This window comes from Trichomycterus rosablanca, chromosome 26 (genome assembly GCF_030014385.1).
Source record: "Trichomycterus rosablanca isolate fTriRos1 chromosome 26, fTriRos1.hap1, whole genome shotgun sequence".
Classification (NCBI taxonomy): domain Eukaryota; kingdom Metazoa; phylum Chordata; class Actinopteri; order Siluriformes; family Trichomycteridae; genus Trichomycterus; species Trichomycterus rosablanca.
The window spans coordinates 1,265,360-1,291,702 of record NC_086013.1 but is presented as its reverse complement, the minus strand read 5'-3'; the positions used below and the strand labels follow the sequence as shown (position 1 = coordinate 1,291,702).

Sequence of the window (26,343 nt, the reverse complement as noted above, 5' to 3'; positions counted from 1 at the left end):
ACATGTATTGCTGCTGTGGTTAAAGGGGCCGGTCAAATTAAAGCAGCGGGCCGTAGTTTGATGACCCCTGATTTAGCAGATGCCTTTATCTAAAGGCTTAAACCAACAACCTTCTGATTACAAGTCTAGTACTTTAACTGCTGAGATACAGAACATTTAATCAACACAACAGATTAAAATATTGGTTAAAAACCCCTCAGTGCTTTAAAAAGTTTGATTTCCTCGTCACTTCTTACTGTCCACCAATCATCAAAGCCAGAACAAGATCTCATTAAACAAACTGTTAGCTTTGCTCAGACGTACTGAGTTAAAGCAGCAGAACAAATATGAACCGAAGTTCTAATGGTACCGTGGTGGAACCACTTAACGGTTCTGAACCAGCAGCAGAAATTTTCCATGAACAGTGAAGAAGCTAAGAGAGACGAGAGCTCAGGCGTGGCCAGTCAAGCGTCTCCTCCTCCTCCCTCCTCCTCCTCCCGACTCTCTTATAGCTCGTCCCCTCCGCCTCTCCTCCTTCATCTGCTCCTCGAGCTCCTCGTCTCTTCTCTCAGCACCAGAGTCCCATCAGCCGCCTCCGAGATGCTGCCGGCTCTCTGCTCTCTCCTCGCCGCTCTCTCATGTAAGCTCTCACAGCGCTGCACTCGCTCACCTCTCACATCCATCTCGTGTAAACGTGAACCCTCGCCACACCCACACTGCTTTTATTTTTCAGGTGTCAGCGGTGTGACCGTGGTGACCCAGAAGCCTCCTGTTCTCACGCCGAAGAAAGGAGAAAAGATCACCATGTACTGTAACCTGGGAACTGTTACTAACGATGCTCGATGGTACAAGCAGGTTCCAGGAGAAACTCCTCAGTATGTGTTAAGACATTATCATACCTGGGGCTCTCCTGAGTATGGATCTGGTTTCTCGGCTCCTAAATTTACATCCACACACTCGTCCGGATCTGATTACACTCTAATAATCAATAACGTGGAGGTCAGTGACTCTGCAGTGTATTACTGTCACACATGGGACAGCTCTGTTAAAGGGTGGGTATCACAGTGATTGAGATCATGACAAAAACCTCCTCACTGCTCACCACTCTCACTTCTGCTTTCACACACCAACACAAACAGCAAGAAGCTGAAGACCAAACAGTTTTTTAATAAAAATCAGTGTAAATAAAGCAGAATTCCACCTCTACAGAGTCTTTGGCCACTTGAACCGTCCTCCTGTCTGTGTGTGTGGTCAATAAAGACAAACGTCCACTTCCAGTGAGTTCTTAACATCACCAGTAGATTCAAACTCCTCCATTATTGACCTGGAAGTGGAATGATATGCTTCCGACTTTGGGGCACCAGTTTAATAAAGGACAACAGAAAGAACATACAGTCCCTCAGACACACTCCAAAATCCTGCTACAAAATCCAGAAGCTGTTAGAACTGTATATAAGATCAGTGTGTTTAGGCAACTGCACGTCCAACAAGCTCACGGTCAAATGTCCACATAGTTTTGCTCATATAATGTATAATTTTGTGTGTATTTAATTTAAGGTTTTGTTTACAAGCACCACACCTTTTTCAGTTGTTGTCGTCTGATTGGCTGAAGGCAGATCCAGGTTCCTCCCCCGATCCTTTATGAAGGTTCCTCCACTCTTTGGTCTCATCAGGTTCCACTCGGTTCTTCGCTCTGTCCCTCGTTCTGCCAACATGCTGCCGAGCGTCTGCGCTCTCCTCGCCGTCCTGACACGTAAGAGATATTCTCCTGCTTTCCTTCATCTTCTTTATTATTTCTCATCCTTCTGTTTAAAATGACGCCGATGCTCATAACCTCCGTCTGATGTCCTTCTGTCTTCTAGTGGTCAGTTTCCACAAAGCGGTGACACAGAAACCCTCGGTTCTAACAGAACAAAAGGGGAAAAGCGTCACTCTGGAGTGTAACATCGAAAAAGACGAAGGCAACTACGTCTCCTGGTACAAACAGATTCCATCTGAAACTCCACAGTTTGTGTTGAGATTTTATCATTCTCACGACGCTCCTGATAAATATGGAGATCATTTTTCATCCTCACGCTTCACATCTAAAGCTTCTTCAAAAATTGATTACCAGTTAATAATCAATAACGTGGAAGTCAGTGACTCTGCAGTGTATTACTGTGAGACGTGGGACGACTCTACTAAAGAGAACGTATCACAGTGATTGAGATCATGACAAAAACCTTCTCACTGCTCACCACTCTCACTTCTGCTTACACACACAAACACAAACAACTAAAAGCTTCAGGAGCTTCGAGGTGCAGAGGAGCCACCAGCACTCGATCATATGATCACTAGAAGACCATGTTGCCACATCATGTAACGATATAAAACACTGTTTAGCACCAAAAACAATTTATTTCCTTTATAAAGAAGTAAACATCCCAGTCATCCAGTCACAGCATTAAAAAATCATTGAAACCCTCGAAATCTGACCAGTGGAATGAAAGTGTTCCCAGATCTGAGGATCCTCTGGATCCTTCTCCACATAGTAGCCAAGCAGGGCTGCAGACTAGCACCCGTCCCCTCGTACACATGTGCAGTCACCAAACGTTCCTAAACACTAGCTCACAGATTCTTACAGAGACTCATGCAGGGACCTCGAACAGAATCACTGTCAGAAATCTCATTATTCTGCTCACAGGCTGATCAGTAAATTACTGATATTTTATTATTATTTTATTATTATTATCCTGATGCATGTTTATTTCTGGGCTTGGGACCAGGCTTGCTTGAACCAACAACCTTCTGATTACAGGTCTAGTACTTTAACTGGTGAGATACTGAACATTTAATCAACACGACAGGTTAAAATATTGGTTAAAAACCCCTCAGTGCTTTAAAAAGTTTGATTTACTTGTCACTTTTTACTGTCCACCAATCATCAAAGCCAGAACAAGATCTCATTAAACAAACTGTTAGCTTTGCTCAGACGTACTGAGTTAAAGCAGCAGAACAAATATGAACTGAAGTTCTAATGGTACCGTGGTGGAACCACTTAACGGTTCTGAACCAGCAGCAGAAATTTTCCACGAACAGTAAAGAAGCTCAGAGAGACGAGAGCTCAGGCGTGGCCAGTCAAGCGTCTCCTCCTCCTCCTCCCGACTCCCTTATAGCTCGTCCCCTCCGCCTCTCCTCCTTCATCTGCTCCTCGAGCTCCTCGTCTCTTCTCTCAGCACCAGAGTCTCATCAGCCGCCTCCGAGATGCTGCCGGCTCTCTGCTCTCTCCTCGCCGCTCTCTCATGTAAGCTCTCACAGCGCTGCACTCGCTCACCTCTCACATCCATCTCGTGTAAACGTGAACCCTCGCCACACCCACACTGCTTTTATTTTTCAGGTGTCAGCGGTGTGACCCTGGTGACCCAGAAGCCTCCTGTTCTCACAGTGAAGAAAGGAGAAAAGATCACCATGTACTGTAACCTGGGAACTGCTACTGATAGTGCTGCATATTGGTACAAGCAGGTTCCAGGAGAAGCTCCTCAGTATGTGCTAAGTAATTATCATGGCTGGGGCTCTCCTAATTATGGATCTGGTTTCTCGTCTCCTAAATTCACATCCACACACTCGTCCAAGTCTGATTACACTCTAATAATCAATAACATGGAGGTCGGAGATTCTGCAGTGTATTACTGTAACACATGGGATGACTCTGTTAATGAGTGGGTATCACAGTGATTGAGATCATGACAAAAACCTCCTCACTGCTCACCACTCTCACTTCTGCTTTCACACACCAACACAAACAACAAGAAGCTGAAGACTAAACCACTGGAGGGTTAAATAAAAATCAGCGTAGATGAAGCAGAATTTCACCACAACTGAGATCCAGTGTGATCTTTCCCAAACATCTTCTGTTTATGGAAGCATCTAATTGTAGTTCTGGTGACTTTCTAATCCTGAGACCTGACAAATGTAAAGAGTCTTTGGCCACTCGAACCGTCCTCCTGTCTGTGTGTGTGTGGTCAATAAAGACAAACGTCCACTTCCATATGAGTTCTTAATATCACCAGTAGATTCAAACTTCTTCATTATTGACCTGAAAGTGGAATGATATGCTTCCAACTTTGGGGCACCAGTTTAATAAAGGACAACAGAAAGGACATACAGTCCCTCAGACACACTCCAAAATCCTGCTACAAAATCCAGAAGCTGTTAGAACTGTATATAAGATCAGTGTGTTTAGGCAACTGCACGTCCAACAAGCTCACGGTCAAATGTCCACATAGTTTTGGTCATATAATGTATAATTTAGTGTATATTTAATTTTAGGGTTTTTTTTTACAAGCACCACACCTTTTTCACTTGTTGCCATCCGATTGGCTGATGACAGATCCAGGTTCCTCCCCTGATCCTTTATGAAGGTTCCTCCACTCTTTGGTCTCATCAGGTTCCACTCGGTTCTTCGCTCTGTCCCTCGTTCTGCCAACATGCTGCCGAGCGTCTGCGCTCTCCTCGCCGTCCTGACACGTAAGAGATCTGCTCCTGCTTTCCTTCATCTTCTTTATTATTTCTCATCCTTCTGTTTAAAATGACGCCCATGCTCATAACCTCCGTCTGATGTCCTTCTGTCTTCCAGTGGTCAGTTCCCACAAAGCGGTGACACAGAAACCCTCGGTTCTAACAGAACAAAAGGGGAAAAGCGTCACTCTGGAGTGTAACATCGAAAAAGACGAAAGCAACTACGTCTCCTGGTACAAACAGATTCCATCTGAAACTCCACAGTTTGTGTTGAGATTCTATCATTCTCACGACGCTCCTAATAAATATGGAGATAATTTTTCATCCTCACGCTTCACATCTAAAGCTTCTTCAAAAATTGATTATCAGTTAATAATCAATAATGTGGAGGTCGGAGATTCTGCAGTGTATTACTGTAGCACATGGGACGACTCTGCTAAAGAGCACGTATCACAGTGATTGAGATCATGACAAAAACCTCCTCACTGCTCACCACTCTCACTTCTGCTTTCACACACCAACACAAACAACAAGAAGCTGAAGACCAAACCACTGGAGGGTTAAATAAAAATCAGCATAGATGAAGCAGAATTTCACCACTGCTGAGATCCAGGGTGACTTTGTTGATCTTTGCCAGCTGATGCTTCTGTCTGATGACCTTTTCCAATATCTTCTGTTTATGAAAGCATCTAAGTCTTTGGCCACTCAAACCGTCTTCCACTTCCAGGCGAGTTCTTAACATCAGTAGGTTCAAACTCCTTCATTATTGACCTGAAAGTGGAATGATATGCTTCCAACTTTGGGGCACCAGTTTAATAAACAACCACTGAAAGGCATACAGTCCTTTCTGTTATGGGTCATAAGCAGGACGTCATCAATCCAAACTGAATCAGACCCACTGATGTCAAGCTTGAAAATAAAGAACGTGCTGTCAGATAGCGACACGCTGCAAACGTCCAGTCTAGAGGTGATGGAAGCACGTACTGGTTTCCTAGCATCATGTATGGATGGCACATGTTTTATTCTTGCTGTTTCTTTATTTATTAAATACAGTTGTATAAATGTTAGTTATATGATATTATGCTGAAGTCTGGACGCTTCCCTGGTTAAATCCTGTACTTTAGTGTTTTTTCATAAATACTAAATCCAGCAAGTAAAAAGAAATCGAGAAAACGTCGCATGTAAACGCGCTCCTGAGGGAGGGTTCACTTACTTTCACTCAGTCGAGCATCTCCTCCTCCCGACTCCCTTATAGCTCGTCTCCGCCGCCTCTCCTCCTCCATCTGCTCCTCGAGCTCCTCGTCTCTTCTCTCAGCACCAGAGTCCCATCAGACGCCTCCGAGTTGCTGCCGGCTCTCTGCTCTCTCCTCGCCGCTCTCTCATGTAAGCTCTCACAGCGCTGCACTCGCTCACCTCTCACATCCATCTCGTGTAAACGTGAACCCTTGCCACACCGAACTTGACTGTGGTGACCCAGAAGCCTCCTGTTCTCACGGTGAAGGGAGGAGAAAAGATCACCATGTACTGTAACCTGGGAACTGTTACTGGTAGTGTTGCACGATGGTACAAGCAGGTTCGAGAAGAAGCTCTTCAGTATGTGTTAAGACATTATCATGCCTGGAGCTCTCCTCAGTATGGAACTGGTTTCTCTGCTCCTAAATTCACACCCACACACTCGTCCAAGTCTGATTACACTCTAATAATCAATAACGTGGAGGTCGGAGACTCTGCAGTGTATTACTGTAAAGTTTGGGACAACTCTGCTAAAGAGGAGGTATCACAGTGATTGAGATCATGACAAAAACCTCCTCACTGCTCACCACTCTCACTTCTGCTTTCACACACCAACACAAACAGCAAGAAGCTGAAGACCAAACCACTAGAGGGTTAAATAAAAATCAGCATAGATGAAGCAGAATTTCACCACAACTGAGATCCAGTGTGATCTTTCCCAAACATCTTCTGTTTATGGAAGCATCTAATTGTAGTTCTGGTGACTTTCTAATCCTGAGACCTGACAAATGTAAAGAGTTTTTGGCCACTCGAACCGTCCTCCTGTCTGTGTGTGTGGTCAATGAAGACAAACGTCCACTTCCAGATGAGTTCTTAACATCACCAGTAGATTAAAACTCCTCCATTATTGACCTGAAAGTGGAATGATATGCTTCCGACTTTGGGCCACCAGTTTAATAAAGGAAAACAGAAAGAACATACAGTCCCTCAGACACACTCCAAAATCCTGCTACAAAATCCAGAAGCTGTTAGAACTGTATATAAGATCAGTGTGTTTAGGCAACGCTATTTTAATGCAGATAGTTTTACAACTGAATTGCAGATCTCAGCAGCAGTGTGCTAGTGTATTTTACAGCTGTGCCACCAGTGCACCCAGTCAGATACTGTTATTCTGCATCTGGAAATAATCACATGACTAAAACTGTATTTATAGAGAGTAAACATGTAATTATTAGAGGAACTTAAACCTTCTAGATTAGGTTTGGCCAGCAAGAGCATTAAGCAGATGTCTTTATCTAAGAGCTTGAACCAACAACCTTCTGATTAAGCGTCTAGTACTTTAACTGATGAGATACTGAACATTTAATCAACACAACAGGTTAAAATATTGGCTAAAAACCCCTCAGTGCTTTAAAAAGTTTGATTTCCTCGTCACTTCTTACTGTCCACCAATCATCAAAGCCAGAACAAGATCTCATTAAACAAACTGTTAGCTTTGCTCAGACGTACTGAGTTAAAGCAGCAGAACAAATATGAACTAAAGTTCTAATGGTACCGTGGTGGAACCACTTAATGGTTCTGAACCAGCAGCAGAAATTTTCCACGAACAGTAAAGAAGCTCAGAGAGACGAGAGCTCAGGCGTGGCCAGTCAAGCGTCTCCTCCTCCTCCTCCCGACTCCCTTATAGCTCGTCCCCGCCACCTCTCCTCCTCCATCTGCTCCTCGAGCTCCTCGTCTCTTCTCTCAGCACCAGAGTCCCATCAGCCGCCTCCGAGATGCTGCCGGCTCTCTGCTCTCTCCTCACCGCTCTCTCATGTAAGCTCTCACAGCGCTGCACTCTCTCACCTCTCACATCCATCTCGTGTAAACGTGAACCCTCACCACACCCACGCTGCTTTTATTTTTCAGGTGTCAGTGGTGTGACTGTGGTGACCCAGAAGCCTCCTGTTCTTCAGGTGAAGGGAGGAGAAAAGGTCACCATGTACTGTAACCTGGGAACTGTTACTGGTAGTGCTGCACGATGGTACAAGCAGGTTCCAGGAGAAGCTCTTCAGTATGTGTTAAGACATTATCATGGCTGGAGCTCTCCTGAGTATGGATCTGGTTTCTCAGCTCCTAAATTCACATCCACACACTCGTCCAAGTCTGATTACAATCTGATAATCAATAACGTGGAGGTCGGAGACTCTGCTGTGTATTACTGTCACACATGGGACAACTCTGCTCAGGAGCACGTATCACAGTGATTGAGATCATGACAAAAACCTCCTCACTGCTCACCACTCTCACTTCTGCTTTCACACACCAACACAAACAACAAGAATCTGAAGACCAAACCACTGGAGGGTTAAATAAAAATCAGCATAAATAAAGCAGAATTTCACCACCACTACTGAGTCGAACCGTCCTCCTGTCTGTGTGTGTGGTCAATAAAGACAAACGTCCACTTCCAGTGAGTTCTTAACATCACCAGTAGATTAAAACTCCTCCATTATTGACCTGAAAGTGGAATGATATGCTTCCAACTTTGGGGCACCAGTTTAATAAAGGACAACAGAAAGAACATACAGTCCCTCAGACACATTCCAAAATCCTGCTACAAAATCCAGAAGCTGTTAGAACTGTATATAAGATCAGTGTGTTTAGGCAACTGCACGTCCAACAAGCTCACGGTCAAATGTCCACATAGTTTTGCTCATATCATGTATAATTTTGTGTGTATTTAATTTAAGGTTTTTTTTTACAAGCACCACACCTTTTTCACTCGTTGTCGTCTGATTGGCTGATGGTAGATCCAGGTTCCTCCCCTGATCCTTTATGAAGGTTCCTCCACTCTTTGGGCTCATCAGGTTCCACTCGGTTCTTCGCTCTGTCCCTCGTTCTGCCAACATGCTGCCGAGCGTCTGCGCTCTCCTCGCCGTCCTGACACGTAAGAGATCTGCTCCTGCTTTCCTTCATCTTCTTTATTATTTCTCATCCTTCTGTTTAAAATGACGCTGATGCTCATAACCTCCGTCTGATGTCCTTCTGTCTTCCAGTGGTCAGTTCCCACAAAGCGGTGACACAGAAACCCTCGGTTCTAACAGAACAAAAGGGGAAAAGCGTCAGTGTAACATCGAAAAAGAGGAAAGCTACTACGTCCTCTGGTACAAACAGATTCCATCTGAAACTCCACAGTTTGTGTTGAGATTCTATCATTCTCACAGCGCTCCTGATAAATATGGAGATCATTTTTCATCCTCACGCTTCACATCTAAAGCTTCTTCAAAAATTGATTACCAGTTAATAATCAATAACGTGGAAGTCAGTGACTCTGCAGTGTATTACTGTAGCACATGGGACGACTCTGCTAATGAGCACGTATCACAGTGATTGAGATCATGACAAAAACCTCCTCACTGCTCACCACTCTCACTTCTGCTTACACACACCAACACAAACACCAAGAAGCTTCAGGAGCTTTGAGGTAAAGAGGAGCCACCAGCACTCGATCATATGATCCCTAAGAGACCATGTCACCACATCACGTAACGATATAGGACACTGTTTAACACCAAAAACAATTTATTTCCTTTATAAAGAAGTAAACATTCCAGCCATCCAGTCACAGCATCAAAAAATCATTGAAACCTGAAATTGAAATCGAATCGAAATCTGACCAGTGGAATGAAAATGTTCCCAGATCTGAGGATCATCTGGATCCTTCTCCACACAGTAACCAAGCAGGGCTGCAGACTAGCACCGGTCCCCTCGTACACATGTGCAGTCACCAAACGTTCCTAAACACAAGCTAGCAGATTCTTACAGAGACTCATGCAGGGACCTCAAGCAGAATCGCTGTCAGAAATCTCATTATTCTGCTCACAGGCTGATCAGTCAATTACTGATATTTTATTATTACTTTAAAATTATATCCGGGCTTCGAATCGGCACTAATAGCGCACTCCCAGCAAGTGGCTTGACTGTTTCGGCCATCCTCTCATCAGACATTAGCCCATCATGTCCATGCGGATGCCTGACCAGTCGATAGAACCGGTGATATTTGAACCCTAAAAAACTCAGATCTCAGCAGCAGTGTGCTAGTGTATTTTACAGCTGTGTCACCAGATTAGGTTTGGCCAACAGGAGCATTTAGCAGATGCCTTTATCTAAGCGCTTGAACCAACAACCTTCTGATTACAGGTCTAGTACTTTAACTAATGAGATACAGATCAAACCACTGGAGGGTTAAATAAAAATCAGCGTAGATAAAGCAGAATTTCACCACCACTACTGAGTCTTTGGCCACTCTAACCGTCCTCCTGTCTGTGTGTGTGGTCAATAAAGACAAACGTCCACTTCCAGTGAGTTCTCAACATCACCAGTAGATTCAAACTCCTCCATTATTGACCTAAAGTGGAATGATATGCTTCCGACTTTGGAGCACCAGTTTAATAAAGGACAACAGAAAGGACATACAGTCCCTCAGACACACTCCAAAATCCTGCTACAAAATCCAGAAGCTGTTAGAACTGTATATAAGATCAGTGTGTTTAGGCAACTGCACGTCCAACAAGCTCACGGTCAAATGTCCACATAGTTTTGGTCATATAATGTATAATTTAGTGTATATTTAATTTAAGGTTTTTTTACAAGCACCACACCTTTTTCACTTTTTGTCGTCTGATTGGCTGACGGCAGATCCAGGTTCCTCCCCCGATCCTTTATGAAGGTTCCTCCACTCTTTGGGCTCATCAGGTTCCACTCGGTTCTTCGCTCTGTCCCTCGTTCTGCCAACATGCTGCCGAGCGTCTGCGCTCTCCTCGCCGTCCTGACACGTAAGAGATCTGCTCCTGCTTTCCTTCATCTTCTTTATTATTTCTCATCCTTCTGTTTAAAATGACGCTGATGCTAATAACCTCCGTCTGATGTCCTTCTGTCTTCCAGTGGTCAGTTCCCACAAAGCGGTGACACAGAAACCCTCGGTTCTAACAGAACAAAAGGGGAAAAGTGTCACTCTGGAGTGTAACATTGAAAAAGACGAAAGCTACTACATCCTCTGGTACAAACAGATTCCATCTGAAGCTCCACAGTTTGTGTTGAGATTTCATCATTCTCTCAGCGCTCCTGATAAATATGGAGATAATTTTTCATCCACACGCTTCACATCTAAAGCTTCTTCAAAAATTGATTACCAGTTAATAATCAGTAACGTGGAGGTCGGAGACTCTGCAGTGTATTACTGTGAGACGTGGGACAACTCTGCTAATGAGCACGTATCACAGTGATTGAGATCATGACAAAAACCTCCTCACTGCTCACCACTCTCACTTCTGCTTTCACACACCAACACAAACAACAAGAAGCTGAAGACCAAACCACTGGAGGGTTAAATAAAAATCAGCGTAAATGAAGCAGAATTTCACCACCACTGAGATCCAGCGTGATCTTTCCCAAACATCTTCTGTTTATGCAAGCATCTAATTGTAGTTCTGGTGACTTTCTAATCCTGAGACCTGACAAATGTAAAGAGTCTTTGGCCACTCGAATCGTCCTCCTGTCTGTGTGTGTGGTCAATAAAGACAAACGTCCACTTCCAGATGAGTTCTTAACGTCACCAGTAGATTCAAACTCCTCCATTATTGACCTGAAAGTGGAATGATATGCTTCCGACTTTGGGCCACCAGTTTAATAAAGGACAACAGAAAGAACATACAGTCCCTCAGAAACAATCCAAAATCCTGCTACAAAATCCAGAAGCTGTTAGAACTGTATATAAGATCAGTGTGTTTAGGCAACGCTATATTAATGCAGATAGTTTTACAACTGAATTGCAGATCTCAGCAGCAGTGTGCTAGTGTATTTTACAGCTGTGCCACCAGTGCACCCAGTCAGATACTGTTATTCTGCATCTGGAAATAATCACATTACTAAAACTGTATTTATAGAGAGTAAACATGGAATTATTAGAGGAACTTGAAGCTGCTAGATTAGGTTTAACCAACAGGAGAATTTAGATGCCTTTCTTTAAAGGCTTGAACCAACAACCCTCTGATTACAGGTCTAGTACTTTAACTGCTGAGATACTGAACATTTAATCAACACAACAGGTTAAAATATTGGTTAAAAACCCCTCAGTGCTTTAAAAAGTTTGATTTCCTCGTCACTTCTTACTGTCCACCAATCATCAAAGCCAGAACAAGATCTCATTAAACAAACTGTTAGCTTTGCTCAGACGTACTGAGTTAAAGCAGCAGAACAAATATGAACCGAAGTTCTAATGGTACCGTGGTGGAACCACTTAACGGTTCTGAACCAGCAGCAGAAATTTTCCACAAACAGTAAAGAAGCTCAGAGAGACGAGAGCTCAGGCGTGGCCAGTCAAGCGTCTCCTCCTCCTCCCGACTCCCTTATAGCTCGTCCCCACCGCCTCTCCTCCTTCATCTGCTCCTCGAGCTCCTCGTCTCTTCTCTCAGCACCAGAGTCCCATCAGCCGCCTCCGAGATGCTGCCGGTTCTCTGCTCTCTCCTCGCCGCTCTCTCATGTAAGCTCTCACAGCGCTGCACTCGCTCACCTCTCACATCCATCTCGTGTAAATCTGAACCCTCGCCAAACCCACGCTGCTTTTATTTTTCAGGTGTCAGCGGTGTGATCATGGTGACCCAGAATCCTCCTGTTCTCACGCTGAGGAAAGGAGAAAACGTCACCATTCACTGTAACCTGGGAACTGTTACTAATGATGCTCGATGGTACAAGCAGGTTTCAGGAGAAGCTCCTCAGTTTATGTTAAATAATTATCATGGCTGGAGCTCTCCTAAGTATAGATCTGGTTTCTCTGCTCCTAAATTCACATCCACACACTCGTCCCAGTCTGATTACACTCTAATAATCAATAACGTGGAGGTCAGTGACTCTGCAGTGTATTACTGTACTACAAGGGACAGCTCTGCTAATGAGCACGTATCACAGTGATTAAGATCATGACAAAAACCTCCTCACTGCTCACCACTCTCACTTCTGCTTTCACACACCAACACAAACAACTAAAAGCTAAAGATCAAACCACTGGAGGGTTAAACAAAAATCAGCATAAATAAAGCAGAATTCCACCACCGCTACTGAGTCGAACCGTCCTCCTGTCTGTGTGTGTGGTCAATAAATACAAACGTCCACTTCCAGGCGAGTTCTTAACATCACCATTAGATTCAAACTCCTCCATTATTGACCTGAAAGTGGAATGATATGCTTCCAACTTTGGAGCACCAGTTAAATAAAGGACAACAGAAAGGACATACAGTCCCTCAGACACACTCCAAAATCCTGCTACAAAATCCAGAAGCTGTTAGAACTGTATATAAGATCAGTGTGTTTAGGCAACTGCACCTCCAACAAGCTCACGGTCAAATGTCCACATAGTTTTGGTCATATAATGTATAATTTAGTGTATATTTAATTTAAGGTTTTTTACATCTCACCTTTTTCAGTTGTTGTCGTCTGATTGGCTGACGGCAGATCCAGGTTCCTCCCCCGATCCTTTATGAAGGTTCCTCCACTCTTTGGGCTCATCAGGTTCCACTCGGTTCTTCGCTCTGTCCTTCGTTCTGCCAACATGCTGCCGAGCGTCTGCGCTCTCCTCGCCGTCCTGACACGTAAGAGATCTGCTCCTGCTTTCCTTCATCTTCTTTATTATTTCTCATCCTTCTGTTTAAAATGACGCTGATGCTCATAACCATCGTCTGATGTCCTTCTGTCTTCCAGTGGTCAGTTCCCACAAAGCGTTGACACAGAAACCCTCGGTTCTAACAGAACAAAAGGGGAAAAGCGTCACTCTGGAGTGTAACATCGAAAAAGACGAAGGCAACTACGTCTCCTGGTACAAACAGATTCCATCTGAAACTCCACAGTTTGTGTTGAGATTTTATCATTCTCACAGCGCTCCTGATAAATATGGAGATCATTTTTCATCCTCACGCTTCACATCTAAAGCTTCTTCAAAAATTGATTACCAGTTAATAATCAGTAACGTGGAGGTCGGAGATTCTGCAGTGTATTACTGTAGCACATGGGACAGCTCTGCTAATGAGCACGTATCACAGTGATTGAGATCATGACAAAAACCTCCTCACTGCTCACCACTCTCACTTCTGCTTTCACACACCAACACATACAACAAGAAGCTGAAGACCAAACCACTGGAGGGTTAAATATAAATCAGCGTAGATGAAGCAGAATTTTATTACCACTGAGATCCAGCGTGATCTTTCCCAAACATCTTCTGTTTATGGAAGCATCTAATTGTAGTTCTGTTGACTTTCTAATTCTGAGAACTGACAAATGTAAAGAGTCTTTGGCCACTTGAACCGTCCTCCTGTCTGTGTGTGTGGTCAATAAAGACAAACGTCCACTTCCAGTGAGTTCTTAACATCACCATTAGATTCAAACTCCTCCATTATTGACCTGAAAGTGGAATGATATGCTTTCAACTTTGGGGCACCAGTTTCATAAAAGACAACAGAAAGAACATACAGTCCCTCAGACACACTCCAAAATCCTGCTACAAAATCCAGAAGCTGTTAGAACTGTATATAAGATCAGTGTGTTTAAGCAATGCTACATTTAGTCATCACAACAGGTTAAAATATTGGTTAAAAACCCCTCAGTGCTTTAAAAAGTTTGATTTCCTCGTCACTTTTTACTGTCCACCAATCATCAAAGCCAGAACAAGATCTCATTAAACAAACTGTTAGCTTTGCTCAGACGTACTGTGTTAAAGCAGCAGAACAAATATGAACTGAAGTTCTAATGGTACCGTGGTGGAACCACTTAACGGTTCTGAACCAGCAGCAGAAATTTTCCACGAACAGTAAAGAAGCTCAGAGAGACGAGAGCTCAGGCGTGGCCAGTCAAGCGTCTCCTCCTCCTCCCGACTCCCTTATAGCTCGTCCCCACCGCCTCTCCTCCTTCATCTGCTCCTCGAGCTCCTCGTCTCTTCTCTCAGCACCAGAGTCCCATCAGACGCCTCCGAGATGCTGCCGGCTCTCTGTTCTCTCCTCGCCGCTCTCTCATGTAAGCTCTCACAGCGCTGCACTCGCTCACCTCTCACATCCATCTCGTGTAAACGTGAACCCTCGCCACACCCACACTGCTTTTATTTTTCAGGTGTTAGCGGTGTGATCGTGGTGACCCAGAAGCCTCCTGTTCTCACAGTGAAGGGAGGAGAAAAGATCACCATGCACTGTAACCTGGGAACTGTTACTGGTAGTGCTGCACGATGGTACAAGCAGGTTCCAGGAGAAGCTCCTCAGTTTGTGTTAAGAAATTATCATGAATGGAGCTCTCCTAGGTATGGATCTGGTTTCTCGGCTCCTAAATTCACATCCACACACTCGTCCCAGTCTGATTACACTCTAATAATCAGTAACGTGGAGGTCGGAGATTCTGCAGTGTATTACTGTCACACATATGATAGCTCTGCTAATGAGGAGGTATCACAGTGATTGAGATCATGACAAAAACCTCCTCACTGCTCACCACTCTCACTTCTGCTTTCACTTACAAACAACTAAAAGCTTCACATCTGGATCTGAGAGCCCTCGGACCAAAAGAACGAGCTCGTAACTTGGCGTGCTTGTGGACTCAGATCTCAGTTTTAGTAGTCATGTTACTAAATCAGCATTTCATCACCTTAAGAACATCAACAAGATCAGAGATTTCCTGACTAAACCAGACCTGGAGAAACTCGTCCAGGCTTTTATTTCCAGCGTGATTGACGACTGTCCTGGTCTCCTAAAGGAACTTTCCAAAAAAGGCCCTTAAACAACTTAACCTTACAGTCATAAGCAGGAAGTCATAAATCCAAACTGAATCAGACCGCTGATGTCAAGCTTGAAAATAAAGAACGTGCTGGACAGTCAGATAGCGACACGCTGCAAACGTCCAGTCTAGAGGTGATGGAAGCACGTACTGGTTTCTCAGCATCATGTATGGGTAGCACATGTTTTATTCTTGCTGTTTCTTTATTTATTATATACAGTTGTATAAATGTTAGATATACGATATTATGCTGAAGTCTGGACGTCTGGATAAATCCTGTACTGTGATTAAACTTCTGCACTGTTTATTAGCTTCAGTGTTTTTTTATAAATGTTAAATCCAGCAAATAAAAAGAAATCGAGAAAATGTTGCATGTAAACACGCTCTCGAGGGCGGGTTCACTTACTTTCACTCAGTCGAGCATCTCCTCCTCCCTCCTCCTCCTCCCGACTCCCTTATAGCTCGTCCCCGCCGCCTCTCCTCCTTCATCTGCTCCTCGAGCTCCTCGTCTCTTCTCTCAGCACCAGAGTCCCATCAGACGCCTCCGAGATGCTGCCGGCTCTCTGCTCTCTCCTCGCCGCTCTCTCATGTAAGCTCTCACAGCGCTGCACTCGCTCACCTCTCACATCCATCTCGTGTAAACGTGAACCCTCGCCACACCCACGCTGCTTTTATTTTTCAGGTGTCAGTGGTGTGACCGTGGTGACCCAGAAGCCTCCTGTTCTCACGGTGAAGAAAGGAGAAAAGATCACCATGTACTGTAACCTGGGAACTGTTACTGACAGTAGTGCACGATGGTACAAGCAGGTTCCAGGAGAAGCTCCTCAGCACGTGATAAGACATTATCATGGCTGGAGCTCTCCTAGTTATGGTTCTGGTTTCTCGGCTCCTAAATTCACATCCACACACTCGTCCAAGTCTGATTACACTCTAATAATCAATAACGTGGAGGTCGGAGATTCTGCAGTGTATTACTGTAGCACATGGGACAGCTCTGTTAATTAGTGGGTATCACAGTGATTGAGATCATGACAAAAACCTCCTCACTGCTCACCACTCTCACTTCTGCTTTCACACACCAACACAAACAACAAGAAGCTGAAGACCAAACCACTGGAGGGTTAAATAAAAATCAGCGTAAATGAAGCAAAATTTCACCACCACTAAAGAGTCTTTGGCCACTTGAACCGTCCTCCTGTCTGTGTGTGTGGTCAATAAAGACAAACGTCCACTTCCAGTGAGTTCTTAACATCACCAGTAGATTCAAACTCCTCCATTATTGACCTAAATTAGAATGATATGCTTCTAATTTTGGGCCACCAGTTTAATGAAGGACAACAGAAAGGACATACAGTCCCTCAGACACACTCCAAAATCCTGCTACAAAATCCAGAAGCTGTTAGAACTGTATATAAGATCAGCAGATCTCAGCAGCAGTGCGCTAGTGTATTTTACAGCTGTGCCACCAGTGCTCCCAGTCAAATACTGTTATTCTGCATCTGGAAATAATCACATGACTAAAACTGTATTTATAGAGAGTAAACATGGAATTATTGGTGGAACTTGAAGCTGTTAGATTAGGTTTAACCAACAGGATCATTTAGCAGATGCCTTTATTTAAGGGCTTGAACCAACAACCTTCTGATTACAGGTCTAGTACTTTAACTGATGAGATACTGAACATTTAATCAACACAACAGGTTAAAATATTGGTTAAAAACCCCTCAGTGCTTTAAAAAGTTTGATTTCCTCGTCACTTCTTACTGTCCACCAATCATCAAAGCCAGAACAAGATCTCATTAAACAAACTGTTAGCTTTGCTCAGACGTACTGAGTTAAAGCAGCAGAACAAATATGAACTGAAGTTCTAATGGTACCGTGGTGGAACCACTTAACAGTTCTGAACCAGCAGCAGAAATTTTCCACGAACAGTAAAGAAGCTCAGAGAGACGAGAGCTCAGGCGTGGCCAGTCAAGCGTCTCCTCCTCCTCCTCCCGACTCTCTTATAGCTCGTCCCCTCCGCCTCTCCTCCTTCATCTGCTCCTCGAGCTCCTCGTCTCTTCTCTCAGCACCAGAGTCCCATCAGCCGCCTCCGAGATGCTGCCGGCTCTCTGCTCTCTCCTCACTCTCATGTAAGCTCTCACAGCACTGCACTCGCTCACCTCTCACATCCATCTTGTGTAAACGTGAACCCTCGCCACACCGACATGCTTTTACTTTTCAGGTGTCACCGCTGTGACTGTGGTGACCAGAAGCCTCCTGTTCTCACAGTGAAGAAAGGAGAAAACGTCACCATGCACTGTAACCTTAGTAATGATGCTCAATGGTACAAGCAGGTTCCAGGATGAGTTCCTCAGTTTGTGTCAAGCAATTATCATAGCTTGGTCTCTCCTAGTTATAGATCTGGTTTCTCGGCTCCCAAATTTGCACCCAAACAATCATCCCACTCTGATTACGCTCTAATAATCAATAACGTGGAGGTCGGAGACTCTGCAGTGTATTACTGTAGCACATGGGACAGCTCTGCTAATGAGATTGTATCACAATGATTGAGATCATGACAAAAACCTCCTTACCAACACAAACAACAAGAAGCTAAAGATCAAACCACTGGAAGCAAAGAGGAAACTTGTCCTCATCCCACAGGAAGTGTTAAGAGAAGAGAGCAGGAGAGAGACACGTGGACACGATTCTCTCAGACCAGAATGGGTTCTTAGAGGAGACGCCGCTGACTGGAGACAGTAGAAGTGAGAGCTGAGATTTGGAGGATGTTTCACTTCCTCTGCTCTCACGTCTCAGAGCGAGGAGGTTTTTGTACGGGTGATGATACCAGATGAAGCACTGTGGTATTCGGCCAAGGATCAAAGCTGATAGTGGAAGGTAAGTGATGCTTCTCCTCTCTTTTTCTACACTTTAAATTCACGTCTTCTAGCACCAATGATTCGACTGTTTACTGAAAAAAACTCGTTGTGTAAAAACTATTTCTGTTTGTAGAACATTTCTGTTTAATCTCGTAGGTTTAAGACGAGACGCTGCAGGAGAATCAACTTTTATTAACAATATTTATTAGAATACATTTTTTAAGGTTGATTTATGAGATTCTGAGCAGCAGTTCTGTAGCAGAAGTTGGTAAAATAATTTTATTTCTTCTGCAATTTTATATTTTTTAACAAAATCTTAATCCAGCCTTTAGACGATGAAGTGAACGTTTGAGCTGGGCTATACTCCTGCTATTCAGATCCGGTTTCTTATCTGAGATTAAAAAATCATTTCAGCTCCTTTTCTGCTTTGATACCGAAAAGAAATCCAACAGTTATCAATATGCTGAGAAATTATCCTGTCCAATATTTTCTGAACAAGAACAGCGACCAACACGTAGAACGGAATGAAACACAGCCGAGCTAGAAACGCACGTTTTTGATTTTGTGTCTAATTTCAGGATTTATAATTTTATTGTTAGAATAATTAAACACATCTATGAGTCTATATCAGATTTAATTAAAAAATTAAACCGTCTCATTTAATTCTGAATAAAATTCTAAATAAAAGAGTTCAAGTTTGAAACCTTTAATATTTGGACACAATGTTAAATTAGGTAGCTTTAAAACGATTCCTAAATTCTTAAATATATAAATTAATTTTTTTTATTTACGCTTACATTCATTCTGTCATGTTTTTGAAGAAAAGTAGTAACGGTGGGTACTATTTTACATTAGTGGTGCAGTGATGAGGTCTACGAGGCTTACAGAAATGTTGTAAAAATGTATTTGAGTGTTAAAAAGCTTGAAAACGTGTGTTTAGTAGTTACTACATTTTATATATTTTCTCTTTTATAAAGGATGGTCATGGCACTGGATATTTTCTGTCTGGTAAAACTGATGATTCTGTTTATAAATGAATTTCTGTCACTTTAAAGCTATAAATGAAAAATTATTACATCTATTGGTTTCTTGTAGCTACAGAACTGCTCTTTCTATCAGTTTTAATCAGAGGTTTTGGGTTAAATCAGGATGTTGCAGCTTATTGAAGCTGATTTGAAGATTTTCAGTAAACGTTCTGTATTAATGAAGCATATTTAGATCAGCTTGGTTTATTTTGGAGCAAACGATGTTTGTGGGGATTTAATTCTCCAATGTGTCAGAGCTTGAACCTTCTTCAGAGCTGCTGCACTGGAGAAATACAATCTGAAATACGGCACTAGAACAGTTTACAAGTACGAGATCTTCCTGCTTCATGGTTTCCTTCACTAATATTCACTGTTGAACTGAAACACGTCGTTCGTCCAGATTCTGTTTGGTTTATTTTAGCTTCTGGTGACTTTTTCTCTCTCAGATGGTTTAGTATAAAAACTGATTGTGTTTTTCTGCTGTTCTGATCTGATCAATTCCTTCATCTGTCCTTTAATCTGTCTCTGTAATCAGACGCCGCTCAGCCGCCTCCTGTCGTGACGCTTTTCCCTCCGTCCGATGAAGAGCTGAAGTCCAGCAAAGCCACTCTAGTGTGTGTGTCTCAGCACATGTCTAGAGGTTTTGCTAACGTGCGCTGGTTGGTGGACGGGAGCGCGGTCACCAGCGGAGTCACGACTGGATCCGCAGTGCAGCAACCCGATAAGAAATTCAGCCTGAGCAGCTATCTGAGCGTGGACAGCTCAGAGTGGAAGAACCAGGACAGAACCTTCATCTGTGAAGTGTCTGCTGGAACACAACCTGCGTCAGTGAAGCTGAAGAGGTCCGAATGCGGCACTAGAACCTGATCACCTGATCCTTTTACAGCTTTTCCTTCTCTGATGGAGCTCAGAGATCTTGTAGATGAATGTGTAGTGAGACATGTGTAGTAGATTTTATTATGCAGAACCAGATCAGCTCCTGCATGGAAGCAGAACTGGTGAATGTGAATAAAGTGCAGATCTAACCTAGACTCGGTGTCTCTGTGAGTTCTTTATCATCTTCCACGCTTAAGGTTCTTAGGGTACAAAAGCTGGACGTGGATTCAGGTTTGTGGAAAAGAGCTGGTGATGGTTTAGACAGAATTTATAGAGAATTTATACAGAATTCATTCACGGTTAAAAAATGAAATTCCACAATAATAAAAAGTGGAATCTAAAACACAATCTAAAAGACAGAAAAATGGTCTACAAGAGCACAGACTCACATTTCCCATGAGCTTTAAAATGCCTACCGTATTATATATAACAATTATATTATAGTACATACTCCCAGTAGTAATATTCATATAATTATAACACACACGTATAAACCCCCATTCATACATAAACTCCATATACATCATCGCAACACTGAAACACATGTAATAATGATGTAATAACAAGTAATAATGATGTAATAACATCATCAAAAATCATGAGCAATGATATTAATAATACTGTAGATATACAAAAATATACCACATTCATATTTTGATACTATAAATGAATGTAAATCAAAGTTTCATGTTTCAAATTCTTTATTTCTGTCCATAAATACGTCCCAGAAATGTAGTTTACTTTATTTTATATTTAGTTTATTTTTTACATATCCAGCACCAACGGCCTGATATTATTAGAAATTGTCATACAGATAAAAATAAAATAGTGCCGCCAATTTTCTACTGATGGTTCAGTGCTCATGCTGACACGTCGTCCATCATGGATGAAGAAACACAGTCAGGAAGCACCTGCTGATCCTCTCTGTAATTTTAGCTTCATGTAAATGAGAAGCTTTTTTCACTTCCTTTCAGAAACGAGAATGAACAAAATCTATATTAATAAATAAAATCCAACTTAGTAACAAATAATAAAATCAAACAGTGAACCCTTTATTCTAACCAGCTTGGAGTCTTTCTGTTGTTATTTAAATAAAAAAGTATAAAATGGTTATTTCTGGGTTGTATTGAATCTGTCACTACGATAATAAATGTATGGACGTTCCTTATAAATAAGTGAAAGCATATCAGACACATCCACTGCCAACAGTTGTAAAATATTATTATATTATATGAAATAATGTGGCAACAATTTAGGGAAGGCCCTGTGCTGCACAAAGCGAGGACCATAAAGACAAGTTTGGTGTGGAGGGATTCCAGTATCTCCAGAGCCCTGATCTCCAGAGTCTTGATCTCCAGAACCATGATATTTAGAGCCATGATTTCCAGAGCCATGATATCCAGAACCCTGATCTCCAGAGCCATGATATCCAGAACCCTGATCTCTAAAGCCATGATCTCCAGAGCCCTGATCTTTAAAGCCCTGCTCTCCAGAGCCATGATCTCCAGAACCCTGATCTCTAAAGCCATGATCTCCAGAGCCCTGATCTTTAAAGCCCTGCTCTCCAGAGCCATGATCTCCAAAGCCATGATCTCCTAAGCCCTGATCTCCAGAACCCTGATCTCCAGAGCCATGATCTCCAGAGCTCTTATCTCCAGAACCCTGATCTGTAGAGTCCTGATCTCTAGAGCCATTATCTCCAGAGCCCTGATCTCCAGAACCCTGATCTCCAGAGTCATGTTCTCCAAAGCCATGATCTCCAAAGCCATGATCTCCAAGGCCATGGTCTCCAGAGCCCTGATCTCCAGAGTCATGTTCTCCAGAGCCCTGATCTTTAAAGCCCTGACCTCCAGAGCCCTGATCTCCAAGACCATGATCTCCAGAATCCTGATCTCCAGAGTCATGTTCTCCAGAGCCATGATCTTTAAAGCCCTGATCTCCAGAGCCCTGATCTCCAGAGTCATTTTCTCCAGAGCCCTGATCTCTGGAGCCATGATCTCCAGAGCCCTGATCTCCAGAACCCTGATCTCCAGAGTCATGTTCTCCAGAGCCAAGATCTCCAGACCTCTGTTTGCTGGGTATTCTGTGAAAAAACTGAAACTGTATTAACTTTGATGAGATAATCAAATCAGCCTTCTCAGAGTCTTTCAGTGGAAAACATCAGAAAGAAAGAAATCTGATCTGACATGGTCACTGTGACAAATGTGCTAAGTCGCTATCAGTAGCGCCAGAAAATGAGAAATTCTGAGGTAAAAATTGATGTATTTTTTTTTAAAGATTCAACATTTATTTGAGCTGTTACGCTGATTGTGTGATTCTTAATAAAAACTCTGTATTAAACAGAGAAGAGAATGTAAATTAAAGCGTTTTATTCGTGTTGTCGGAGTGTTTGTGTCGAACGTTCACGATGCTGAGGCTGAAATGCGCGCGCGCGTCACCAGATGGCGCCATTTAACAACGTCTTTACTGTGCGCGCGACCCGGAGATAAACCCGCACGCGCCTCCTCTGCTTCCTCTTTCCTCCTGCGTTACGAGGGCAGCCATGGTATGTACCGTCTTAGAAACTATTTTACCTAAAATCCGATGTAATCCTGTTTATATAAGTAACGAAACAATTATCTGTTATAATAATATGAACGCAGGAAGGTTCGTGGTCACGATTGGCGCTTTATTAGTTTTGTTTTCGGTGGAATTAGATGTAAAATGTGATTTATAATGGAGGCTCGGTGTCACTGTTAGAACTGAGCCGGAGACAGAAGAAATATGTCCGATGAAACTATAGCTGGCGTTTTTATGAGTAAAATAATTATACACGCATTTACTTGTAGTGAATTTGTATATATTTATAATGTGACTTATACTATTTCATTAATAAAGTTGCTAATAAACAATAGCCTGTTAGCTAGTAGCTAATGCTAACTGTTCAGAATCAGAAGAGTTAATATGACCTTTCTTGCAATCTACACACATTTGACGTTCAGATTATTTCTACATTGTTTTGTCCCAGCAGACATGCTCATTCTGGGGTTTATAGTGCTGAATTGTAGCTATAAAGTCGAAATTAAACACGTTAGGGATTCCAGCACTTAAAAAAAAATACCTAAATATTCATTTTGTATGAGGTTTTCTTTAACGATTTACATTTGTCATCCAAATGTGGGATAATTTAAACTTAATGGTGTTTAAATATGTCCTTATAAGTATCGAATTGGGTGAAACTAAACTAATCAAACTGGGAACCATGTTTTCCCATCAGGTTTCATCTTGCCAGCTCTGGATCTGAATCAACTGTTCATTCACATTCTGGTTAATACAGTTCACTTGTGTTTACATGCCTGAATAAATCAGATTATGCTCCTTTTAATAAGTCAAATTATTACCTGATCATGTAGGTGGTGGCACACAGCAAGAAGGTCCTGGGTTCGATCCAGTCCAGGTCCTTTCTGTGTGGAATTTGCATGTTCTCCCCGTGTCTGCGTGGGTTTTCTCCGTGTGCTCCGGTTTCCTCCCACAGTCCAAAAACATGCCACCAGGCTAACTGGTAACACTGAATTGTCCTATAGATACCTAGCCACTAGATGCACAAACCAGTGCATTGTAGTGTGGGGTTCCAAGCCCGGATAAATAGGGAGGGTCGTGTCAGGAAGGGCATCCGGCGTAAAAATTGTCCCAAATCGATGCGGCTCATGATCCGCCGAGAGCCGACCCCGCAACCGAACGGGACAAAGGCCGAGGAGGAAGATGATTACCTGATCATGTAGTGTGAATGTATTCCTGGATAACTGGAGCGCTCTGAAATACCCGATTCCTATTTTCAAAGAGACAGAAGTCAGTTTGGGTGTTTAGATAACGTGATAAATCAGGTGTGCTAACGAGAATGTGATAATTTACCTCTACCTACAATTCACTGTAGCTTCCCATCAGTTTTAAATCGTCCTGTTTGTGTGGTTCAGTAATAATCAGCTAAATGTTGGACTCATTAACACTGACGGACTGATCACTTACTTCGGATTCTTGTTTTCGCACCAGGTGAACGTACCGAAGACCCGCAGGACCTACTGCAAGAAATGCAAGAAACACCAGCCTCATAAAGTCACCCAGTACAAGAAGGGCAAGGATTCGCTCTACGCCCAGGGTAAAGTCATTTTAATGTTTATAGTTTGTGGAATAAATAAGGGCACGATGGATTCCTGTCCGCCTGCCTGCCAACAGCACTCAAGTTACAACAGAATATTTGTTCTGTTTGCACCCAAACCAATTTCTTTGTTTTTAGATGCACACATGTCAGTTGAGATTTAGTCTCGAAGAAATAGGCTTGACCAGTGCTGTCACACGTCATCTAATAGCACGGCGCACCCACTAACATAAAGCCAGATGTCCAGCCCCTGGACAGTAGTCGTGCACGTCAGAGTAGCATGGTGTTCGTGTAGCATTTGGTTATGATACGATCGTATATACATGGCTTATTGATGAATTCTTCTCTTTTGTTTTCAGGTAAGAGGCGTTACGACAGAAAGCAGAGCGGTTACGGTGGACAGACGAAGCCTATCTTCAGAAAGAAGGTAAGATGAGGGCAAACTGTTAAAGTTTCCTGTAAAATTCCTTTGTGCAGTAGCTGAAGTTCCTGTACGATCAGTTACGACTCAGTACAGAAACATATATACAAATAAGCATTTTTAATTCTTGTTATATTTAGGCTAAAACCACAAAGAAGATCGTGCTGAGGCTGGAGTGTGTGGAGCCCAACTGCCGCTCTAAGAGAATGCTGGCCATTAAGAGGTGCAAGCACTTCGAGCTGGGAGGAGACAAGAAGAGAAAGGTAACGTTGGTTCTAGAACCCGTCTAATCCAGTACATCAAGTCTTGTTGGTTTTATGTGCTGTTGCAGTTTTGTATACTTCATTACTGCTGCTGTGTGATTGATGCCACCGCTAAAACAAGTTAAACTTTATCGAAGTGATGTTATAGTTGCGGTTCTTGGTGTTTATTGTAAAGAGATTGATGCCATTACTGCATTGCTTAATAAGAGCAGTGCACTGATCATTAGTGTGTAGGAAAATGACGCTTCAACATCAGCCGTCATCCCAAACTGCCTAACCTGTCAGTTTTCTATTTAATGCTGATTATGAAGTGTGGATCGAACAGAGTGTACCAGTAATTATTTCGTGTATTTGCTTTGACTTCATATGATTTATTCTGATATTAAACTAATGATGATTTTCTCTGTGTTACAGGGCCAGGTCATCCAGTTCTAAACTGGGCCGTGGAATTCGTGGTTTTCCATCCGTCAATAAAATGACTACAAAAAAAAACAAGCCTTGTGCATTTATTCAGCATTCACAACTGTGTAAAGATATATTAATAGTGATTTTTGTCCACACATGTACCCTGTATAAAATATTTCGGGAGTGTCAGTACTTACTGACGTATTTACTGGCTGTTTCTGTATGTACTACACGCTCTAAAAGGTGTTTCTGCCACACCCATTCCTAACAGGTGTATTAAATCAATTGAAGTCCAGGACTTGGTGTAAATTTAGTTGCCCGCACACAGCCTTAACCTTAGGTGTCCACATACTTTTGGCCTAATGCGTTTGTAAACTGCAGGATCTGCTTGTATTTGAGTCTCTTATTTTATTAGGTTAGTAATCGGTCGGCTGACTCGAGTCCTTGTGGAAACCTGACTTGTGTGGCTCTGTATTTTGTTAAATTTAAAAGCCTCTCCAAGGTTTCCAAGTGTAGTATAGTGTGATTTGGGACGCAGCCCTCGTCAATGCTTGCTGTGTTAAAATTAAGAGTTCTTTAACGACCCTTCATCCCAGGAGAAGCTGGATCTGTTATACGGTTGGTTGTGAAGTTACGGGTCCTGTTTTGCTCTTATTTTTAAATTCTGGTCTTTGTGGGATTACCCTCGGCTGCAGGGAAGGACACGTCTGACCGATGAGTAACTGGACCGTGCTGTCGCATTGAGATCTCACATTAATGATTCATGACGGCTGTAGTACTCGAGAAGACGTGACTGACAGATTTATGTCACATTGTGTGGGTATGTGTCATTTTAAGGTTAGCGCTTCTGTATAGT

At 42.8% G+C, this 26,343-nt stretch overlaps 4 protein-coding genes and 2 gene segments (V, D, J or C); all 6 read left to right on the top strand.

The window, feature by feature from the left end:
* Positions 1-564: 564 nt before the first annotated feature.
* On the top strand, positions 565-3,693 carry LOC134303680 (uncharacterized). The gene is made up of 4 exons (XM_062989155.1): positions 565-619; positions 713-854; positions 3,135-3,262; positions 3,356-3,693. Exons 1-4 carry the CDS (start codon positions 580-582, stop codon positions 3,691-3,693), a joined length of 648 nt encoding a protein of 215 aa, XP_062845225.1. The 5' UTR covers positions 565-579.
* Positions 3,694-4,373: 680 nt separating this feature from the next.
* LOC134303679 (immunoglobulin lambda variable 1-51-like) lies at positions 4,374-4,935 on the top strand. The segment is given in 2 exon segments: positions 4,374-4,485; positions 4,595-4,935. Coding segments are annotated over 2 exon segments (453 nt in total).
* Positions 4,936-5,056: 121 nt separating this feature from the next.
* LOC134303677 (uncharacterized) lies at positions 5,057-7,955 on the top strand. Its single transcript, XM_062989154.1, has 5 exons — positions 5,057-5,124; positions 5,732-5,860; positions 5,926-6,053; positions 7,378-7,524; positions 7,618-7,955. The coding sequence occupies exons 1-5, from the start codon at positions 5,057-5,059 to the stop codon at positions 7,953-7,955; spliced, it is 810 nt and encodes a 269-aa protein (XP_062845224.1).
* A 2,522-nt stretch (positions 7,956-10,477) lies between these two features.
* Positions 10,478-10,976, top strand: LOC134303676 (immunoglobulin kappa variable 1D-33-like). The segment is given in 2 exon segments: positions 10,478-10,526; positions 10,636-10,976. Coding segments are annotated over 2 exon segments (381 nt in total).
* Positions 10,977-12,192: 1,216 nt separating this feature from the next.
* Positions 12,193-20,418, top strand: LOC134303164 (immunoglobulin lambda-1 light chain-like). Of its 2 annotated transcripts, XM_062988481.1 has the most exons (6): positions 12,193-12,232; positions 12,326-12,467; positions 14,627-14,754; positions 14,848-15,181; positions 18,341-18,381; positions 19,923-20,418. In XM_062988481.1, the coding sequence occupies exons 1-6, from the start codon at positions 12,193-12,195 to the stop codon at positions 20,252-20,254; spliced, it is 1,017 nt and encodes a 338-aa protein (XP_062844551.1). In that variant the 3' UTR covers positions 20,255-20,418. The 2 variants fall into 2 exon arrangements, 1 of the variants encoding a protein (XP_062844551.1); XR_010007626.1 differs by lacking the exons at positions 12,193-12,232; positions 12,326-12,467; positions 14,627-14,754; positions 14,848-15,181 and adding an exon at positions 17,537-17,633 and having other exon boundaries at positions 17,726-18,381; positions 19,923-20,010.
* Positions 20,419-22,705: 2,287 nt separating this feature from the next.
* rpl36a (ribosomal protein L36A) lies at positions 22,706-25,577 on the top strand. The gene is made up of 5 exons (XM_062988310.1): positions 22,706-22,808; positions 24,293-24,398; positions 24,758-24,825; positions 24,960-25,082; positions 25,497-25,577. The coding sequence occupies exons 1-5, from the start codon at positions 22,806-22,808 to the stop codon at positions 25,515-25,517; spliced, it is 321 nt and encodes a 106-aa protein (XP_062844380.1). The 5' UTR covers positions 22,706-22,805; the 3' UTR covers positions 25,518-25,577.
* The last annotated feature ends 766 nt before the right edge of the window (positions 25,578-26,343 follow it).

Excerpts from the sequence above, each read along its gene's own strand:
- LOC134303680 (XM_062989155.1), top strand. The coding sequence starts at position 580 with ATGCTGCCGGCTCTCTGCTCTCTCCTCGCCGCTCTCTCAT. Across the intron at positions 855-3,134 it reads GTTCCAGGAGAAACTCCTCA|CTCGTCCCCTCCGCCTCTCC; the intron begins GTATGTGTTAAG and ends ACTCCCTTATAG. Across the intron at positions 3,263-3,355 it reads TCTCCTCGCCGCTCTCTCAT|GTGTCAGCGGTGTGACCCTG; the intron begins GTAAGCTCTCAC and ends TTTATTTTTCAG.
- LOC134303677 (XM_062989154.1), top strand. The coding sequence starts at position 5,057 with ATGAAGCAGAATTTCACCACTGCTGAGATCCAGGGTGACTTTGTTGAT. Across the intron at positions 5,861-5,925 it reads CTCCTCGCCGCTCTCTCATG|CACACCGAACTTGACTGTGG; the intron begins TAAGCTCTCACA and ends GTGAACCCTTGC. Across the intron at positions 6,054-7,377 it reads ACGATGGTACAAGCAGGTTC|CCTCCCGACTCCCTTATAGC; the intron begins GAGAAGAAGCTC and ends TCTCCTCCTCCT.
- LOC134303164 (XM_062988481.1), top strand. The coding sequence starts at position 12,193 with ATGCTGCCGGTTCTCTGCTCTCTCCTCGCCGCTCTCTCAT. Across the intron at positions 14,755-14,847 it reads TCTCCTCGCCGCTCTCTCAT|GTGTTAGCGGTGTGATCGTG; the intron begins GTAAGCTCTCAC and ends TTTATTTTTCAG. Across the intron at positions 15,182-18,340 it reads GCTAATGAGGAGGTATCACA|CACTGTGGTATTCGGCCAAG; the intron begins GTGATTGAGATC and ends TACCAGATGAAG.
- rpl36a (XM_062988310.1), top strand. Across the intron at positions 24,826-24,959 it reads AGCCTATCTTCAGAAAGAAG|GCTAAAACCACAAAGAAGAT; the intron begins GTAAGATGAGGG and ends TGTTATATTTAG. Across the intron at positions 25,083-25,496 it reads GAGGAGACAAGAAGAGAAAG|GGCCAGGTCATCCAGTTCTA; the intron begins GTAACGTTGGTT and ends TCTGTGTTACAG.